We start from the raw sequence: 20,339 nt of genomic DNA on the forward strand, positions 1-20,339 counted from the left end.
TGTGCTCTCACTGTATAGCCCCTGGTGGAAAATGATGAATACTTTATTAGCCACCTGTTTGAGACAAGCATATGGCTGAGAAATGAATTCAGTTCTTATCCCTATCTGGCAATTTACCTAGAACTGCTCATGGGATGGTTTAAACCTCTGTGGGAGCCAGATGATGTAAGGGATAGGTGAGCAAGGCTGGTGTAGAAAGAAAAGTTCATTCCAGTGGGTGTTACCAGACTCAGCGTCTCAGCCCTACCTCCTGCAATTTGCTACAGAACTACTAGTGATCATGAAGAAAGACGGTGGAGGCAGCCTTGCATCTTGGAGCGGCCAGAGGAGCCCGCCTGGAGGTAAGAGGTCTGCAGCGGGGAGTATCCCACTGCACTCAGTGTGGTTTTAGAAGAAAAGTTTTTCAACTTTGATATTATTTTATTGAAAAAAGTACACAAAAACTACTTAGCTACACAAGCCCAGGTGAGCATAACAAGCAAGCCCCCTCACACCTTTTTTTGTCTTGGAGTAATTTCTTGCCCATTCCAGCAGTAATATCTCAGTTAACTTGGTTCCTTTTCCTCCAGGCTCAAAACAAAATCAAACTCTTCTAAAAAAAAAAAAAAAAAAAAAAAAGGAAAAAGGAAGAATTAGGTATTAATGTCTCCTCTTGAACAGGAAAGTTGTGCCAGGCACAGGTACATTTTACATGGTACTAAGGCGAGCAGTCATTCGTTCAAAACTATTTACCAGGTGCCAAGCACTGTAGAGTACTGGGTCATAGTAACAGGTGACTCAGGCCACATTGCCTCCCTCATGGATGTTACAGGTGAGGATGCCGACATAAAGGTGAAGTACCATGCCCAAGTTTCATCAGCTAGTAAGTGGGAATTCATGAGGTCATTCTGGTATACGGACGATACAGGAGAGGGCCCACTCTTACCTTGCGTCAGGGGTTGGATTGATAATCTCTGGCGACTGAAGAGAACCATATTTTTTAAGGGACCACCAGTAGCTTTGTGAGCTTGATGATAGGATTTGAGCTCAGCCAGGGGAATGAAACGCTTCATCATCCGAACAAACTGTACATCCACCTATGTGACAACAGTGCACATGATAGAAAGATGTGTGTAGGCTGACTCTGCCCACTGTATTTTTAACCACCTGCAGGAAGCTCCTATCTCATCAGTATCACCTCATGTGAGTAAGTGCTGGGCTGTGTACCTTGACCTACAGTCACCCCAACCGTCTTCCTCCCCTTGTTCATCCTTCCCCTGTCATGAAATGGAAGCACAGTCTTTACCATGGACCACTTAGGGTTGTCCTCTTTGCTAGATGGGTCATAATGGGGATTGTTTTTCTCAAACTGTGTGTGGTCTGGGTAAGCCTCTTTCACGATCTGAAACCAAAACAGAAGTTTTGAATCATTTGCCTGCAGTCAGCTCCACAGCCAATCTTTAATCCATATCCAACTTTCATTTCTTACCCTGAACATTCTTACCCCATCTGCCTTGCTGTAGAGCCAGTGGGGGCTCAGAAATTTGGAAATAATATAAAGTCTAATATATAGACTAGGAAATCAACTGTTTTTACAAAAATCTTAAAAATATGCTCTAAAAACAAATGGCAAAGGTTATTACTGGTACCACTGTTTTTTTCCCACCTGCACAGTTAGTAATTTTATCCTGATAAGCTTGGAGGAGCTACCATCAGGCCTGTTTTCAAGTGAGATCAAGACTTAGAGGTGAAGTCTGCTAGTGGGACCTGAAATGAAGGCCTGCTTTGTTTTCAGTTGTTGTCGTACAGGGACGGGCCAGGGCAGTTTTTCCCTACTCCTGTACAAGGGGGATGGGGTGGGGGGGAGTGTACTTTTTTGTTACCTAATTAAGGTGTATCCCTTTATATCTACTTAAGTGAGTCTCCCCGGAGGGAAAGGGATTCACACCAAAACCTGTCCAACTAACCTTCATAAGTCCTGCGATGCCTGGCTCTTTGCAGTTGCTATGGTAGAAGAAGGCTTCTTCTCCCAGCTTCATGGCTCTAAGGAAGTTCCGAGCCTGTCTCGGGAGAAGAAAGAGTAACTATCCTCCCATCAGCTGGAAAGTACTAGCTTTAAGCAGACATCAAGTCTGCTTTTAATAGATGGGTTTTTCTTGTTTGCACTTCTCAATTCATTAGAAAGTCCTTCTCCTTTGCCAGGACACCCAGACTTTTACCAGGACACTGGCCAGAACACAGGCAAATTGCAGATTTCATGCGGCATACTTCAGGCATTTTTAAATACGTGATCAGGTTTGGTTCTGAAAAAGGCAACCTTGGCCAAGAGGTTCTGCTACTGAGTAAGTCAGGAGGAGGAGGCAGCCATTTATCCCACCTGGGTCTCAGGGTGCCTCCTCCTTACCCTCTCACCTGGTAGTTACGAACACCATCCCAGCATGTTGTCTGTTTGGGCTGTGCTTTGAGATCCTCAATGCTGAACTAGGCAAGAGAAAATAAATTCAATCATTAAACAATCCTTGGCCAGTTAGTAAGCATATATGGAAGGAGACAGTTCCTTCCCCAACAGTGAGAGGGGCCACTGGCTACAGAGGAAATACGTAGTTCACTGGGAAGTGGCTCCACAGAGACACTTTTGTTGGGTGAATGTAAGTAAGCCTTGTGTTACCTTGTTATCCTTACTAATTATGAGGATTAGCTGAATGGATAATCTAGATGATAAAGTAATCTGCTAGATACTTGCATTTCACTTTATATTTCTTCTATAATATTTCTGCTTATATTTTTCCCAGGCTATATTAAACTCCCTGAAATATACATCAACTGTTGGCAGGGAGACACCTAGGAGCATGGCAGGTGGTCAGAGAAAGGTAACCTAAGATTGAGGTTGGCAAACTATAGCCTTCAGGGCAAATCTAACCCCATGCTGGATTCTGTGAATAAAGTTGAACTTTAACACAACCACAGCTGTTTATGTATTATCTCTGGCCACTCTCTTGCTACAAGGGCAGGGTTGCAACACAGACTAACACGCACAAGCCTACGAAATTTACTATCTGGCCCTTTGTAGCAAAAGTTAGCCAACCCCTGCCCTAGGTAGGTTCATAAACCAGTTGATGATAATAAACCCTGCCGATTTTATTCATTTTTACTTTTTTCCTACCCTTCAAAGATAAGTGGGGATGGAACCCCATTTAAAAACCACCATGAAGGGACTGGAGACAGGTCAGGGATCTCACCTTCACATCTACACCTTTCTCTAGTCGGCTCTCTGGCTCTGACTTCATCAGCCAGTGGCTGCTTAGATTCTTCACACAGTTTTTAGTGGCTGAAGTCTTCTGAGGGCTGGAGTCCTCCACTTTAGCTAATGCCTCACCTGAGTTCTCAGTTTTGGTACGTTTTCCTGAGAGTCCCTTGTCTGCAACAGGAGAAGCAAAAAGAAAAGCTCATGCTTGTTAGAGGCAATGTTTCATAACGGAGAAAGCTTACGCTTTGGAGTCAGGCCTGGATTCAAATCAGGGATCCATTACCAGCGGCAAGACCTTAATCTTACCATTAAGAAGCTTTCCTTATCTATAAAAATTAGACAAGAATACCTACCTTACAGGATGTCTTCTGGGTTATGTATTCAGTAGGATAAGAACACCTGGCCGGGCGCGGTGGCTCAAGCCTGTAATCCCAGCACTTTGGGAGGCCGAGTCGGGCGGATCACGAGGTCAGGAGATCGAGACCATCCTGGCTAACACGGTGAAACCCCGTCTCTACTAAAAATTACAAAAAACTAGCCGGGCGAGGTGGTGGGCGCCTGTAGTCCCAGCTGCTCGGGAGGCTGAGGCAGGAGAATGGCGTGAACCCGGGAGGCGGAGCTTGCAGTGAGCCGAGATCCGGCCACAGCACTCCAGCCTGGGCAACAGAGCGAGACTCCGTCTCAAAAAAAAAAAAAAAAAAAAAAAAAAAAAAAGGATAAGAACACCTTACAGGGCTGTTGAGGATTAAAAGTCCTGACAGTAGTCAATGTTTTCCTTTCCTCACTCTCTCTTGTATGCCTTTGCATAGGAAAAAGGAAACTGAGCACCTACTTGCAGCTATTTTGAAGCTTAAATGAGATAATACAAAAGGCCTAGACAATGCCTGGCATTACAATAAATGCTCAATAAAAGCATTATTATTCTCATCTCATGCTTCTTTCTCTCTTGCTCACTGTGGCTCATGGCCTGTCTCCTTTCTCCTCCTTGAAGGTGCCAATAAAAGTTGAAAGAAACAGTTCATTTAGGACATTGTAGAAATGGTGATGATTCGATTTCATCCCAAGACAATTAGAATGTGCCTGGAACACAGTAGGCATTCAGTAGCTAAGTTCGATTACTATATGACAGGGCCCAAGGTCTGTGTGTTACCCTAACCTTAACTCGGTTTATCTACATAACCTGTGAGATGTACTCTTCATCTGGGAAGCATGCTCCAGATCACACATCCAGTAATGGTGGAGTCGAGATATGAGGTCAGCACCTGTCACTGAGGTCTATCTGAAGCTACTGAATGACTATACTGCCTCTGAATTTAGTCAAAGTCCCTACATCAATTGTCATTAAATATTATTTATGGATATCTAATGCTCTGAACCCAGTATACCTTCCTAACCTACTTTCCTGATGGCCCCTTAGGAGTTAACAGGCACACTGCAAACACCACATATTGATACATAACTGCAATGTGCTGTAGTATATCTGGAACCCCTGTCATTACCAAAAGAGGTACTTTCTGCACCTTCCAATGTTCCTCCTCCTCCATCCACTTAGAGTGCCATCCATCTTTGTGAATATAAAAACGACATCACGTTTTCTTAGTACTAAACTTTGCCCATGGAGTCCCCCATTCTTCAAGGCTGGGCTCAAATCCCACTTCCTTCTCGAAGCCTTCCTGTGCTTCCTCCCTCCACAACCGTAGCAATCCATTCCCCTGAACCCCATCACATCTGTTTGCAGTTTACCCGCCAGCAGGGGCTTTGCATTCATTCGTTAGCACGCCACCTGGTATCGCAAACAGTCTTTGTGCGTAACAACCATTGCCTGAATAAACAAGAAAAAGTAACTCTTAAGTAGGAGCTTGGTGAGACAAAGAAGATGGAGAGTGATTAAGGATAATTCAGTAAAAAATCACAAAGGGTTCTCTCAACAAGCAGGGAGTGAAAAATGAAGAGTATTAAACACGCTCTTCGAGAAAGGTTCTTTCTTGGGCTGCCTTTGTGCAGCCTCGGGGCAGCTCACCTGAACCAGAAGTCCCAGCCAGCCTCTTCCGAGGTCTCGACATGGTCACCCTGCAGGGGACTGAAGTGCGGAAGATTCTGGAATCAACAGAGATACAAGAATGAATGCTAATGTCCTCCAAAACCCGCGCAGAGCGAGATGGGGGCAACGAGAGGCAGCCTAGAATGTCTCCAACTTTTGCGAAACACAGACACCTGTGTTTGAGCCCCTGAAATCCTTCCCTCCGTTATCTGCGCAATTTCCATCTCGCATAACCTGCCCCTAAACTCTTCTCGGTTCTTTCCTTGGTCCTTCTCGTCCAGGAACCCCTCTCTCAGTATGTAGTTCACTGGGAAGTGGCTCCACAGAGACCCTTCTGTTGGGTGAATATAAGTAAGCCTTGTGTCACCCTGTTATCCTTGCTAATTATGAGGAGCAACTGAATGGACACTATAGATGATAAAGTCATCTACCGGCTACAAACCCACCACTCTGCAGACGTGGCTGCGGTCCGCCTCCCCCGCGCCGGAGACTGTGCAGCGCGACCCCGCGGCGCTAGGTGGGCGGTGCGACTCTGCGGCGCCGTGGCCCCGAGGACTTCTGGGAATTGTAGTCGTGGCCCTCTTTGGAGCCCACCAGGCACCTGGGTTGTCAGGGCTCGTGGGAGGACTACAACCCCCAGGGTGCAGTGGGGCAGACGGTGCCGGGTCGCAGGTACAGCCAGTGCGAGCGCAGCAGAGGTCGGAGGCTTTCAGGCCTTTAGTTGATCGCGAAGCTGCAGTGGCGATGTTGGCGAGAGGCTGCAGGCGCCTCGGGGCGAGCCTCGGCTGCCTGCCGGGAGGTCTCCGGGCCCTCGTCCAGACCGGCCACCGGAGCTTGAGCTCATGCATCGACCGTAAGGATCTACTGGGCGGGCAGGAGGACAGGTGTCCAGAGCCCTGGCGGACGTATGTCCGCGAGGGACTGCAGGCTCCCCGCTCCATCCAGTCCACCCGGCGTCAGCTCCCCTTCCGGCCAGTCACTCCCCCGGCCTGGCTCTCTACTCCGGCCGGTCACCCCCGGCCCGGCTCCCAGCTCCGACCTGTCACCGCCGGCCCGTCTTGCCACTCCGGCCGGTCACCGCCGGCCCGGCTGCCCCCTCCGGTCGGTCACCGCCATCCAGGTCCCCATCTGGTCCGTCACCCCCGCCCGGGTTCCCCTCCGGCCGGTCACCCGCGCCCGGGTCCTCCTGCGGCCGGTCACCCTCGGATGCTTAGAGAAATGAAGAAACTTGGGACTTTGTTGTTGTTGTTGGGTTCGTTGGTTTTTAAATTCATAACAGTGGGTCATAAAGGTAGTGAGAATGTAAGAAGCTGGCTGGGTACTGATGGTGGCAGCTGAACAAGAGCTCCAGGTCGTACAAGATTTGCTCACACACAAAGATTTGGTATCTTAACACCTCTGACTATAAGACACTTTTAGTGTTGAAACTCATGCAGGAAAAATAATTATTATTGCAAGTGGGAAACTCTACCGGAGCCGACAAACTTGAGTGTCTTTAGGGTTTAAACAATAATGTGAATGTAACAAGAAGTGGTGGAGACCTGGCCAGTTTGTGATTTCTCTGCCAAGCCCCTTTATAAACACTTTTTTCTTCTAAAATATTTTTAAATTTATTTTAAATAAGTGACAGTTTTCTTTACAACAGAGTAAGTCCCTTAGACATCAGACCTATAAAGTACAGTAAGGCATAGAATACTGTTTTCTTCTCCATGTCCTAAAACTCATTCAAGAGGTGCTGCCCTGTCCTAGCACTTAGAATTTGGTAACCAAGATTACCCTGGTTGATACCAAAGCAGATAAGGAATTATTTAGAGGTTGGTTTTGTTGTTGTTTGCATCTTGCTTACACTTGAGTTGCTCTGCAGTAAAAGGCTTTTCCCATTTCATTTGGACTGTTTTTCTATTTAGCTTTACCTTTTTAGTGTCTATGTATTGGCATCTTGAACTCTGCTAGTAACTGGCAAAGTTCATGAGTGGTGGTATTTGTTTTGTTTTTATAGTGTATTTCCTTCTGGGAACTTAGGTAGTTATGTTGTGTTTACTTATGCATGTGATTTGCATTAAACTATTTCCTTCCAATAGATTGCAACTCAGATTTATTTCTTAAGCCTGTGGTTCCTTGAACTGTTTGTTTTAGGAAGTAGCTATTTACAGAAGAAGAAGATTTGTTAACATTTAATGAGCTCTTGCTAGGATTGAAATAAAATGCATTATTACCATTGAGGTCATCCTTTGTGTGAATGGATCTTTTTATTTACTTTTTTGAGATGGAGTCTTGCTCTGTCGCCCAGGCTGGAGTACAGTGGTGCAATCTCAGCTCACTGCAACCTCTGCCTCCTGGGTTCAAGCAATTCTTGTGCCTCAGTCTCCCAAGTAGCTGGGATTACAGGCACACTCTACCATGCCCGGCTAATTTTTATATTTTTAGTAGAGACAGGGTTTTACCATGTTGGACAAGCTGGTCTTGAACTCCTGACCTCAAGTGATCCACCTGCCTTGGCCTCCCCAAGGGCTGGGATTACAGGCGTGAGCTACCACGCCTGGCCGGATCATATTTATTTTTGTAACCTCAGCACTGCTACCTAGTAAACACCCAATAAACATTCTTTTGGGAATGATCTTTGAGCCATGGTCTACAGCAACAGCAACCCTTGTACAAAGTTGTGTGAATAAATGGCCTGACCCCGATCCGAGAACCCTGAGTTGTTTATCCCTAACTCTGCTCCTAAGAGTAATACCCAACACTGGTTTCTGCTCTGAGCTTCTCAAGGCAGCCCGATGGTTAATCCTCAGAACTCTTCGTTTCTGACTTTCCTGTTTCAATGAGAGTACTGATCACAGAACACGGTGCCCTCTCCAGGTTTGCATAGCCAGCCATTACTGATGCCCGGATTTGTCCCGAGGAACAGACTCTGGCACCTGCACTTGTGTTCTTTTGTAAGGACTGCGTCGCTTGTAGGCACTGAAGTAAATTATTGTCAAGTATGGCACCATAGTCTTCCTATAATGCTCTTTTTTCTTTTTTTTTTTTGAAACAGAGTCTTGCTCTGTCACCCGAGCTAGAGTGCAATGACGCAATCTCAGCTCACTGCAACCTCCGCCTCCCGGGTTAAAGCGATTCTCCTGTCTCACCTTCCTAAGTAGCTGGGATTACAGGCATGTGCCACCACACCCTGCTAATTTTGTATTTTTAGTAGAGGTGGGGTTTTTCCATGTTGGTCAGGCTGGTCTTGAGCTCCTGACCTCAGGTGATCTGCCCACCTCGGCCTCCTAAAGTGCTGGGATTACAGGCGTGAACCATCGCGCCCGGCCCATAGTGCTCTTTAGTGTCAGTTATAATAACCAAAATTCTAGCACTGTGGCCTCGACCTCTGGGTCTACAACTGCATTTTACTAAGTGTCTAGGATAAGAGATGTCTGGAAGTCCCCTATCCTGTTCTAGGTTGATCTGGATGTGTGTTAGAACTGTCCTGTCTCCATATGCCAAGTGGAATAATGATAGAAGATGCCATTCTCTAGCTGTTAAAGGCTGTACTGTGTATAGGAAATAACTACAGTTGATCCAGTTTCACAGCTTCATGATTCTTGTTGGCAACACTCTTCCCTGACCCTTCCCTGGAGCTGAGTATATGCAATCCTGCCCACAGCTTCCCTGGGACTTAATGAAGAGCAGAAGGAATTTCAGAAAGTGGCCTTTGACTTTGCTGCCCGGGAGATGGCTCCAAATATGGCAGAGTGGGACCAGAAGGTAGGAGTTTTTCTTGTGCTTAGACGTTCTAACAGATGTCTCAGGCAGACCTTTATCTTCGTCTCCTCATAATCTAAGTGTTAAATGTCTCCTCCACTTACCAACTCTTACTGCAAGTAAGAATATGGTAGTGGATGATTTTTCCTAGAAGGCATCCTGATCATCTTGTACATAACTCTTTTTTGTTACTTGAATAAAGATTTGGATATAAAACTAAGGCAGTTCTATAGATAATAAAAAGAAACTTCTTAATGCCAGAAAAAGTTTTTACAGGACCGATGTTAACTGATAACCACTGTAAGATGACACACAGGCATATTAAGAGAATTCATACGCTCTCCCATGTGCAAGCATCCGAATCCCCTCACTGAACCCTCTAAAAGGAAGGCCGTCTCCGAATCAGTTGCTGATGACCCTGCTCTCTTTTGTACATAGGAGCTGTTCCCAGTGGATGTGATGCGGAAGGCAGCCCAGCTAGGCTTCGGAGGGGTCTACGTACAAACAGATGTGGGTGGGTCTGGACTGTCACGGCTTGATACCTCTGTCATTTTTGAAGCCTTGGCTACAGGCTGCACCAGCACCACAGCCTATATGAGCATCCACAAGTGAGTGCCCAAGCTTGGAAGGCACAATGAAGTACCCACATGGGCTGACTGTGAGAGTTCAGATTCATAGGAAAAAGATGGATCTTTTGAGGCTGAGTGTCCTCAAGGAACTGGACTTACCAGGGGCCGGGTGCAGTGGCTTATGCCTGTAGTCCCAGCACTTTCGGAGGCCAAGGCGGGCGGATCGCAAGGTCAGGAGATTGAGACCATCTTGGCTAACACGGTGAAACCTTTTCTCTACTTAAAAAAAAAAAAAAAAATTAGCCAGGCGAGGTGGCGGCAACTGTAGTCCCAGCTACTCGGGAGGCTGAGGCAGGAGAATGGCGCGAACCTAGGAGGTGGAGCTTGCAGTGAGCTGAGGTCGCACCACTGCACTCCATCTCAAAAAAATAAAAGGTCCACGCTAGGTCTGCTGCTGCCTGTTGGACTTGGTTTTGTGGTCCTGTGTATTGCTCAGGGAATCAGGTCAGCCAGCGTCCTCAGAAATCTCATTTTGAGCTGGTACCAGGAGACTTCTTCAATAAAGTGATCAGGGTCCTCTCACCCTTTTCTTTTTTTTGTTTTTAAGATGGAGTCTTGCTTTGTCGCCCAGGCTAGAGTGCAATGGCATGATCTCAGCTCCCTGCAACCTCCACCTCCTGGGTTCAAGCGATTCTCCTGCCTCAGCCTCCTGAGTAGCTGGGATTACAGGCACACGCCACTGCACCTGGCTAATTTTTTTGTATTTTTTAGCAGAGATGGTGTTTCACTATGTTGGTGAGGCTGGTCTCCAACTCCTGACCTTATGATCCGCTTGCCTCAGCCTCCCAAAGTGCTGGGATTACAGATGTGAACCACCACGCCTGACCCCTCTCACCTTTTTCCTCAATCCAGAGATGGAACTGCCAGTGATTTGAGGAAGTAACAGAAACTACTCATAGAAAGTACATGTAACTCTCTGATTTTTAGAGGCTCCTGTAACCCGACTAGAAGTAGTACAGGCATCCTGGTGAGAAGGACCTCAGCCTGGTTATCTCTGGGTAGTCCTTATTGCAGGAATATGTTTTAATCCAGCCTTTTCCTTTAAAGAATCTTCCCAGTTGTGACTTTCCCCTTCCCACTCTTCTGCTTTACTCTACTGCCCTGCCCTTTGTTCTCTTTCGCCTTCTCCCCCAATTTTTTTTCTTTCCCGTCTTTATTTCTGTCAATGTCTTTTCTTCTTGGTGTACCTATCAGCATGTGTGCCTGGATGATTGATAGCTTTGGAAATGAGGAACAGAGGCACACATTTTGCCCACCGCTCTGTACCATGGAGAAGTTTGCTTCCTACTGCCTCACTGAACCAGGTGGGTTTGCCCCACTGCACTGAGATAACAGCAGGGAGAGATGCTGCCTGCTCAGGTGGCATCACCGAGCACTCCTCCCAGCCTGTTGGCACATTGGGCCACTGTTTATCAAGCTGTTGGGTGAGGAGTAATAGAGTCCTATGACCTGACATCACAAGGACCAAGAGACCTATCTGGTGTGTTGGGAGGTGGACAGTGGCCTGACTGGTAAGAGCAGTTTCCACCAAGTACAGAGAGTTCCTTTGGCCACCTGGATTTTGCAGTGGCACACTCTGAGCAGTGTCTGTTTAGGGAAGATTTCCTAGGAGATAGAATTGTGCTGAGCTCCCTCGACCTCACTGAACTTCTCAGCTTCTCTCTGCTGCCTTTTGATCCCTCCTCAGGAAGCGGGAGTGACGCTGCCTCTCTTCTGACCTCCGCTAAGAAACAGGGAGATCATTACATCCTCAATGGCTCCAAGGTACGAGTGTGCGTCCTCCCAGAGCACCTTGGAAATTGTTCCCAGCTTCCTCCTGACACCCTCTGTTTCCTTCACATCTGTGGGTTAATACTCCCGTAGGATTTGTATGTGTTGGGAAGAGAACCTCTGACCCATTTCTCTTTCTTTATTCTCACTGTTTCTATCTCTCCTAGTCTGATTCCAGATCATTTCATTGACTTGTGTCTATCCTTTTAATACTCTGTTGAACTGTATCTCTGATTCTGCAGTCACTGCAGCTACCTTTTACCCCTCCTCAGTCTCTGTGCCATTAGACCTTATTGTGAGGAGGACCCCAGTGGTGCTCCCAGATGGTGTGAGAACTCATGCATTCCCTGGTCCTTTTGTACCCCTTTTACCCCTGCAGGCCTTCATCAGTGGTGGTGGTGAGTCAGACATCTATGTGGTCATGTGTCGAACGGGAGGACCAGGCCCTAAGGGCATCTCATGCATAGTTGTTGAGAAGGGGACCCCTGGCCTCAGCTTTGGCAAGAAGGAGAAAAAGGTGAGTGGCTGTTGAACAGGAAACAGTTCAGGTTATGAGACTGCCACCTGCCAGCCCAGCTCCTGCTCTATTTCAGAAAACAGGTTTGCATACTTGCTAACCTACCTTTGAAGCAGTTGCTTCTGTTAGGATTTTCAACAGGAGCATATAAAATATAATAGGGCATTGTGAGACACCAGGCCTCTGGGGAAAGGGACAGCTTTCGCCAGTGAAGTCTACAAGCCACCTGTTACTGAGTGTTCCGACCTCTCCGCCTCTGCTTTTGGCCTGTGTTCCTTATCCAGCTGCTTATGTTGGTGCACTTTGCTGCTCCAGGAAGAGACACTTAGAGAAGACCTGGTGTTGACCACAAGTCTCAGTAATGGAAGGCACGTGGTCCCTTTTTCTTCTTTGATTAAAAATAAAGTAAAACTCATTGGAGATGATTGTGGGTATTTCAGCAACCTAAGAAGGACACTTAGGTACTATAAGTACTTTGAAAAGTAAGACACTTCTAGGATTAAGAACCACCATGGCCAGGGCATGAACAGGAGACCTGTGATTATGTAACCGTAATTGGTAATAAGGGCTCAAGACCCATTCAAACTTTTTAGACCAGATGCTCAAAGCAGTAATCTCTCTCGTTTGTACTGTTATGGGGGGACTTTGTGAGAGAGGGCAGGTGACGAAATGACTCCTAAGGGTACCTCTTTCTCATAGCTCCTCAGGTTTCCATATTTTCCTACAGGATCCTCCCTGATCCTCTGTAACTACAAGGCGTTATGCATCTTAGCACCCCCTTCTCTGGTAACACAGCAGCCATTTCCTAGGCTTCTCCCACATGCAAAGCCCATGCTAACTCCTGGGCAGGAAGACCTCCAATAAAAGTCTTAGAAATAAAGTTTATCCTATCAACAAAAGAGAGCAAGGAAATGATATAAAGGCAGTCATATTTTCAGAGCCAGAAAGGAACTAGATTTTAGATAGTTTGTGGTTTTCAATTAGAGGCATTGAAATTGAGGGCAGTTGGTGTCACAATCCTGAAAGAAGTTGCGAGAAGTGTTTGTAGATTAGTCAGGTAGGGTAGACATTAGGAAGTAGATTCTCTTAATACGTTAGAAAATGTTTAGCTGAAACAGATACCTTTCTGACTGCTGACAGGCCTTTAAACCTGAACTTTTTCTTTTTCCTCATTTTAAGTTCTCCCGGGTCTAAGTCGTGGGTGCTGAAACGCGTACCTCACAGGCTTCTGTCTCCAGGGAAGGCTGCCCTGCCTGCTGGATTGTTGGGCAGCCACCCAGTCCCTGATTTTTGCCAGGTGGGGTGGAACTCGCAGCCAACACGAGCCGTGATCTTCGAAGACTGCGCTGTCCCTTTGGCCAACAGAATTGGGGACGAGGGGCAGGGCTTCCTCATCGCCATGAAAGGACTGAATGGAGGGAGGATCAACATTGGTGAGACACGAAGGGGTGCGGCAGGGAGGTGGCAGTCTGGGACCGGCAGGGCTGTTTTCCAGCTCAGTTGGAACGTCGGCGCTCTTCCCCTCTAGCTTCCTGCTCTCTGGGGGCTGCTCACGCCTCTGTCATCCTCACCCGAGACCACCTCAAGGTCCGGAAGCAGTTTGGAGAGCCTCTGGCCAGTAACCAGGTAACCTCTCCCTTGCCTCCACATGGCTTTCCACTGCTTGCAGCCCGGGACCTGCTCTAGGGCCCACATTTTCTAGAAGAGAAGCCGGGAAATTCCTCTGCCAGTCCCACCACTGTCCTAGCCAGAGCTTGTGCTTTATTTCTGTCTGTCTTCTCTCAGGATGTCTTTACTGATACTAAAGTAGTGGGTGAGTGAAGTGGACTTAGCACTTATAAAGCAATAAATGTCCTCTAGTAAAAGCAAGAGACTGTGAAGCTTTGGATCACTTAGAAGAAGGTGCCTCAGAGATGTCTCAGCAAGGCCCCTGCACCAGGTGCTGGTCTAAGCGCCTCAGTCTTGTCTGGTTCTCTTCTCCCTGTGCTGCAGTACTTGCAATTCACATTGGCTGATATGGCAACAAGGCTGGTGGCCGCACGGCTGATGATCCGCAATGCAGCAGTGGCTCTGCAGGAAGAGAGGAAAGATGCAGTCGCCTTGTGCTCCATGGCCAAGCTCTTTGCTACAGATGAATGCTTTGCGGTAAGTGATTCCTCTGGCTCTCCTGGGATGGACAGGGAACAGCTGCTAGGCCCTGGGGTCTTGAGAGGCATGGTCAGCTTTGGAACAAAGCCGTCCTGGAATGCCACAGGGCTCACCTTAAGCTGAAGGATATAAATTAACTCAGGAGCGGCCTGTGTGGGAGCTCTCATCGCTGGCTTTCAGGTCTGCTGCATGCCATTACACACTTCATGACGTCACTATTGTTTGGTTGTGTTCTAGGTGAGAAACCACCTTTGGAAGGTTCACAGCAGCCCAGCTTTAGCACTCTGCCATGTTTACATTGTCAGGGGCGGAGCTACACTGAGGCTGCTTTGCCGCTAGGGGGAAGCCTAACTACTTCTTACCCAGCCAGGGTGGCTGTGGGCAGCTTGTGCCTGGCAGGTAATAAGTGAGAGGGCCAGAGGGCTTTGAGTCGCCTGTCTGGTGGGAACTGACAAGCTTAGCAGGTGAACTTTCCTTGTCTCTAACCGTACAGAATGTGGAGGCCGTCTTTGAGCTTGGCTCTTTGTGGTTCTCTCATGAGTTGACGGCGGCTGCCAGATCGTGGGCTGGGGTCGGAAGGGAAGCTGCTTGCTCCACAGTCTTCCCGGAGTCCAAGACGTCTAGTCCCTGTCTCCCTGCAGATCTGCAACCAGGCCCTACAGATGCATGGGGGTTATGGTTACCTGAAGGACTGCGCTGTCCAGCAGTACGTGCGCGACTCCAGGGTCCACCAGATCCTAGAAGGTAAACGTTGCCAGGGGTTATTCTCTTCCTTCAGAACCGGGGCGGGGTCACTGCTTTCCCCAGTGTGTCTGTCCCCGTGCCTCCTGGACCTCAGGGTCTAGTCAAGCCCTGTCTGTCTCGAGGCTTCCTCCTCCCTCCCTTTCCACAGAGCTGCTCTGGCAGGGGCTTGGTGCACAAAAGCAGCTCCAGCCTGGAGTCCAGAGACGCAGCTTCGTCTCCGTGGGGGGCTCACATCACTCTGCTGCTGCTCTTCTGTAGATTTGCGAGAAGGGTGAACTGAGATCATGGATGAGAAAAGCATGTTGAAAACTACAGCCGTGGCTTTTCTCTAAGGCGATAGTGTATATGGTCCTCAGGGATCCAAGAACAGTGATGTACAGGGCAAATGTGAGCCCGTATGGTCATCAGTAGCTCTATATTGATTATCAGCCAGATGGCCTAAAAGTTACCTGTCTCAATATTACTAGCGTATTTTTCTTTTTTTTTTTTTTTTGAGATGGAGTCTCGCTCTGTCGCCCAGGCTGGAGTGCAGTGGCCGGATCTCAGCTCACTGCAAGCTCCGCCTCCCGGGTTCCCGCCATTCTCCTGCCTCAGCCTCCCGAGTAGCTGGGACTACAGGCGCCCGCCACCTCGCCCGGCTACTTTTTTGTAATTTTTAGTAGAGACGGGGTTTCACTGTGTTAGCCAGGATGGTCTCGATCTCCTGACCTCGTGATCCGCCCGTCTCGGCCTCCCAAAGTGCTGGGATTACAGGCTTGAGCCACCGCGCCCGGCCGATACTAGCGTATTTTTCAATAAAATAAACCATCAGTATATGGGTATCTTGGTAGTCAAGACATTCTGTCTAGGAAACGTGTAAGCCACTGGGGTCAGGCTCAGAGCCTGGCTGTCTCCACTCTCTACAGCCAGTGCGGAAGTCTTGAAACGACGACTCTTGGAAAAGCAGGAGGAGCAGAGGCTTCTTCGAGTGACTTCAGTGAAGCAACGTGAGGCTGCCTTGCTGGAAACATTATATAATGGGGCTTCCCTGCCCCTTTCACAGCACCGTTTTCAAACCTCAGCCTGTGCCGGCATCGCCTGGAGGGCGTGGGAGCACGGACTGCGGGCCTCAACCCCAGAGCTTCTGCTCCAGAGGGTCTAGTGTGGGCCTGGGAATTTGTATCTCCAACAAGTCTTCAAGTGAAGTTGCCACAGGTCTGAGAACCACCCTTTGAGACCCACCACTGTGGTGTTAATGTGAGAGTCACAGGCTACCGCAGGTCAGGCTGCTGCCTGCTTCAAACCTCATTCCAGAAAGATGTGTATGGGCTCCGTTGCCAGGGCTCAGACGGAATTCCCCAGAGTCTTTTTCCTCCCATTACTCTTGGAATTGCTTTCTCACAGAGCTTTACATGCGTGGGAAACTCTGCCTTCGTTCTGACTGTCTCTCAACCCTGCAATAATAGTGGGAAAACATTTATTTTAGGCCACACCATCACCCACTTATAAAAGAATTGGGACACTTATCACTTTACCACTTTGTTTCATCATGGACTTTACTGTTGGATAAATCTACAATTTATGCTTTATTTGAGACGATGTAACTACTGATTGCTCGAGGGAGTTTATATTTCTTTTTGCATTAAAGGCCACTGCTAAAGGTGAAGCAAATAATACCCTCCTTTCAGGGAAAATCTTTTTGTTCTTTTATAAATCAGTTTTCTGATTACCAAAGAAATTTGTATTTATTGTTAAAACCTTATAAAATTAGGAAAAGTAGGTTGGGTGCAGTAGCTTATGCCTGTAATCCCAGCAATTCGGGAGGCTGAGGCGGGTGGATCACTTGAGGCCAGGAGTTCGAGACCAGCTTGGCCAACATGGTGAAACCCCATCTCTACTAAAAATACAAAAAATTGGCTGGGCACGGTGGCTCACGCCTGTAATCCCAGCACTTTGGGAGGCCAAGGCGGGTGGATCACATAAGGTCATGAGTTGGAGACCAGCCTGGCCAACCTGGTGAAGCCCCGACTGTCTAAAAATACAAAAAACTAGCTGGGCGTGGTGGTACATGCCTGGAATCCCAGCTACTCAGGAGGTTGAGGCAGGAAGATCGCTTGAACCCAGGGAGGCAGAGGTTGCCGTGAGCCAAGATTGTGCCATTGCACTCCAGCCTGGGCGACAGTGAGACTCCATCTAAAAAAAATACAAAAAATACAAAAAATTAGTTGGACATGGCGGCACATGCTGCTCAGGAGGCTGAGGCGAGAGAACTGCTTGAACCTGGGAGGCAGAGCTTGCAGTGAGCCAAGATCACACCATTGCACTCCAGCCTGGGTAACAGAGCAAGACTGTCTCAAAAAAACAAAAAAAGGAAAAAGAAAAGTAAAAAAAAATCACTCATGTTTCCACATCCAGAACGTAATTTTGGTATATCTCCTTTTAATCATTTTACTCTGCCTTTGTTGGTACATTTTTAATTTTAATTAGGATTATCTCATAGATACTGTTTTTATTCTGCCTTTTTAAACTTTATATAAGCATTTTTACTATCAATAAGTTTTTTAAACAGTAAATATTATTTCTGGACATTTTTCAGTACTTTGTAGAGAGGTCTCGGAAAAGCTCATCCCTCCCGGGCTGAGAGCAATGATTCTAGTTTAAATCTACAGCTCCCCTGAGCTAGGCCTGGAGCAGCCTGGTCAGAGCTTTATGAAACGCTTAGACTTTGCTGCTATGAAGTTCCTCCTTCTTCCTCCCTCTTACAGGTAGCAATGAAGTGATGAGGATGCTGATCTCTAGAAGCCTGCTTCAGGAGTAGAGCCCACACGTGTTCTGGCCTGGTGTTCAGTGCGACCGCAGTCAGTGTTGAGTGGTGCCGTGTGGGCCACTCTGTTCCAAAGGGATCACGGATGAGACCCCAGGGCTGAGCTCCTCTGGGGCAGGACCTGCACCCTGTGTGTTGGTAGCAGCATCGGCTCTCAGACTGGAGCAGAATCCCCAGTGGAACCAGAAGAGCTGGCCTAAATGAGAAATGTCGGAAGAACACATACTACCTTGTTTTCCTAATGCCAGAAAGGTGACCAGTGAAGATTCACCATCAAACCGAAGTCCTTTCTTGGATCCACTTTATCTTGATTAGTCTGCATTTTGCTGGTTCACCGGATCCCTCCTCTAGGGGCCTGGGGACTTGCACTGAGGCCCTTCCTGATTCTAGAGCAAAGGTGTGGGAAGGGGAAATGGGGGAGTGCCCGCCTGTCTGTGTTGTTTTCTGTGCCACAGCTGCAGAGGCAGAAGGTTTCTCTGGATAGCACACCTCTGAACGTAAATCATGATAAAATGGATACTTGGGAAACTTACTCCTAAGCTGTGATTTAGGGTATATTTCTACTTCCGGACTGCCTAAATATCAAGGGCTGAGACTTCCGAATTTTGAATATTCGTTGGGTTTCATATTAAGAAGCCTGTGGTGTAGGAGTGGTATGCAGTTTCTCTTCATGATAAACACTTTGAATTTTTTTTTTCAGTTTTTGTTTCCTTTTCTGAAGCTATTCCTCTTTTTAAATATTTTTAATCACATTGATAAATCTATCCTTCACCACCTCTGGTTCTACTAAAGTTGATTTTTATTTTATCTGTAAGCCTTTACAGCTGTTTTTAAATGTTTAATTTGATTAAACACTTAACTGGATTTTGGAATAATAAAACTCATCCAATTTGGCTTTTAAAAAGCAAGCTCCTTTAATTATTAATAACTTTGCAAACTAAGCATTGTTTATGACGTGTGAAAGTAGAATTAAAGTAAGATTCAAAGATGGGGACTTTAGGAGACCTTGTTTTGTTTGTTTGTTTGCTTTTTGTTTTTGTTGTTTTTGAGACAGAGTGTCGCTCTGTCTCCCAGGCTGGAGTGCAGTAGTGCAATCTCAGCTCACTGCAACTTCTGCCTCTGCGGTTCAAGCAATTCTCATGCCTCAGCCTCACAAGTAGCCAGGGCTACAGGCGCAAGCCACCACATCCGACTAATTTTTGTATTTTTAGTAGAGACAGGGTTTCACCATGTTGGCCAGGCTGGTCTCTGAAACTCCTAGCCTCAAGTGATCTGCCCACCTCAGCTTCCCAAAGTGCTGGGATTACAAGCATGAGCCACTGTGCCCAGCCTGGGGAACTCTGTTATAACTTATCATTACATTACTCTATCCCCTCATCCCCATTGAAAAAAACACGCAAGACATTGACCACAAGCCAATGTTTCAAGAGAACAAAATATGTGTCTGTAGCAACAACAAAGACTATCTTTTTTGAATGCACACTAAGGAACTTCCGGGCACTGCAGGAGGACAAGGTGTGTGTATACTACAAAGTTTAAAATGTATTTCTGCCATCCAAGGCCTTATTTAAGAGAGGAGCTAAGAGCTGTATTGCAAGGTGATGATATATCTGTATAAAGCTGAGAAGGCAACAATCTATAAAAGCGATGAGGGAGGAAGGGATTCAAATTAAGCTTTTATGAGAATGTATGTAGTCAGGCATGGTGGCTCGCGCCAGAAGTCCTAAATACTTGGGAGTCTAAGGTGGGAGGATTGCGTGAGCCCAGGAAGTTGAGGCTGCAGTGAGCTACAATCATGCCACTGCACTCCAGCCTGGGTGACAGAGTGAGACCCTTGTCTCTGAAGAAAAAAAAAGATTTTGTGAAAATGTATAATTAGAATCAAGAAAGTCAATTTCAGACAGGAAGGAACCAGGAGCAGGAAAAGTACAGGATTTATGTAAAAGCTGTTTACGCTTTGGTTTAATTGTGGTTTGGGGTTGGCATGAGACAGAAGGAAAATGGAAGTTGAATCTGGATGGAGAGTTACGAAAGCAAAGGGTGGGGCTTTATTTGGTGAGCAGTGGAGAGCCATGGAAGGATTTCAATGCAGGAGATAGGAGATTGATTCATTCATAAGAGCATTCTGGAATGCACATGTGGGATGAATATGACTGAGGCAAGACAGAAGATGAGACATACGAGTCAATGGGTTTTTGAAATAGTCAAGGAATGGGGCAATTCACGCTGAACGTGGAAGGTGAAAGGAAAGACAAGTGTCAGCAAATGCAGACCTGTCTGCTGTGGACCTTGAAGACCTCACTAGTAGTCAGGCTGCTTCCTGGCGTTCCAGTCCTGAAAGGCTTCTATTTTGACCCAAAGCAAAAACGAACACTATGTTAATGTCTTCCTATGTGTCCCCTTCATAAGATTTAGGTGAAATGATAGTTATTAAAAGTGCATTTCTCAGTATCAGGCCTTGCCTGCGCTGTTTTGTGCTTCTGAGGAGCTGACACGCAAAACAGGCAAGCAGCTGCTACCCTGCGCGGGGCGGTAGCCTGGGCTCCTTCACTTGGCTCATATCCTGGCATATGAGCGACCTAATCTTTTCTTTGCAGAAAAACTGGGCTCATGTTTGCTTCTTGTAAGCTTCATTAAAGCAAAATAACCACACCTGTCTAACAAACAACAGGCAATGCACTGCTTTTAACTGAAAGGACTCTTACTACAAGGGCCAG

The 20,339-nt window shown here is 47.0% G+C and overlaps 2 protein-coding genes across 9 annotated transcripts; one reads left to right on the plus strand and one right to left on the minus strand.

Moving 5' to 3' along the window:
- Positions 1 to 399: 399 nt before the first annotated feature.
- On the minus strand, positions 400 to 5,831 carry THYN1 (thymocyte nuclear protein 1). 6 transcript variants are annotated; one of them, XM_033208136.1, is made up of 8 exons: positions 5,714 to 5,831; positions 5,247 to 5,323; positions 3,219 to 3,397; positions 2,392 to 2,460; positions 1,947 to 2,039; positions 1,286 to 1,381; positions 926 to 1,076; positions 400 to 592 (listed from the first exon to the last, which is right to left on the minus strand). In XM_033208136.1, the coding sequence occupies exons 2-8, from the start codon at positions 5,287 to 5,289 to the stop codon at positions 546 to 548; spliced, it is 678 nt and encodes a 225-aa protein (XP_033064027.1). In that variant the 5' UTR covers positions 5,290 to 5,323; positions 5,714 to 5,831; the 3' UTR covers positions 400 to 545. The 6 variants fall into 6 exon arrangements, with proteins under 6 accessions (XP_033064027.1, XP_033064030.1, XP_033064028.1 ...); XM_033208139.1 differs by having other exon boundaries at positions 5,247 to 5,306; positions 5,714 to 5,815; XM_033208137.1 differs by having other exon boundaries at positions 5,699 to 5,803.
- Positions 5,832 to 5,910: 79 nt separating this feature from the next.
- On the plus strand, positions 5,911 to 18,526 carry ACAD8 (acyl-CoA dehydrogenase family member 8). Of its 3 annotated transcripts, XR_004436269.1 has the most exons (12): positions 5,911 to 6,120; positions 8,914 to 9,014; positions 9,450 to 9,619; positions 10,835 to 10,944; positions 11,328 to 11,404; positions 11,790 to 11,927; positions 13,225 to 13,360; positions 13,456 to 13,553; positions 13,920 to 14,072; positions 14,313 to 14,474; positions 14,717 to 14,819; positions 17,564 to 17,581. XR_004436269.1 is itself a non-coding variant. In XM_033208131.1 (11 exons), the coding sequence occupies exons 1-11, from the start codon at positions 6,012 to 6,014 to the stop codon at positions 15,075 to 15,077; spliced, it is 1,305 nt and encodes a 434-aa protein (XP_033064022.1). In that variant the 5' UTR covers positions 5,911 to 6,011; the 3' UTR covers positions 15,078 to 15,281. The 3 variants fall into 3 exon arrangements, 2 of the variants coding, with proteins under 2 accessions (XP_033064022.1, XP_033064024.1); XM_033208131.1 differs by lacking the exons at positions 14,313 to 14,474; positions 17,564 to 17,581 and adding an exon at positions 14,968 to 15,281; XM_033208133.1 differs by lacking the exon at positions 14,313 to 14,474 and having other exon boundaries at positions 5,930 to 6,120; positions 17,564 to 18,526.
- Positions 18,527 to 20,339: the final 1,813 nt, after the last annotated feature.

The sequence above is a fragment of the Trachypithecus francoisi genome, unplaced genomic scaffold (genome assembly GCF_009764315.1).
Source record: "Trachypithecus francoisi isolate TF-2019V2 unplaced genomic scaffold, Tfra_2.0 Lachesis_group8, whole genome shotgun sequence".
Taxonomy (NCBI): domain Eukaryota; kingdom Metazoa; phylum Chordata; class Mammalia; order Primates; family Cercopithecidae; genus Trachypithecus; species Trachypithecus francoisi.

Coding starts and splice junctions, on each gene's coding strand:
- THYN1 (XM_033208136.1), bottom strand. CDS start 5,289: ATGTCGAGACCTCGGAAGAGGCTGGCTGGGACTTCTGGTTCAG. Junction 2,040..2,391: donor ATGGTGTTCGTAACTACCAG/GTGAGAGGGTAA, acceptor CTCCCGAGACAG/GCTCGGAACTTCCTTAGAGC. Junction 1,382..1,946: donor GCATCGCAGGACTTATGAAG/GTTAGTTGGACA, acceptor TTTTGGTTTCAG/ATCGTGAAAGAGGCTTACCC.
- ACAD8 (XM_033208131.1), top strand. CDS start 6,012: ATGTTGGCGAGAGGCTGCAGGCGCCTCGGGGCGAGCCTCGGCTGCCTG. Junction 6,121..8,913: donor CTTGAGCTCATGCATCGACC/GTAAGGATCTAC, acceptor TCCTGCCCACAG/CTTCCCTGGGACTTAATGAA. Junction 9,015..9,449: donor TGGCAGAGTGGGACCAGAAG/GTAGGAGTTTTT, acceptor TTTTGTACATAG/GAGCTGTTCCCAGTGGATGT.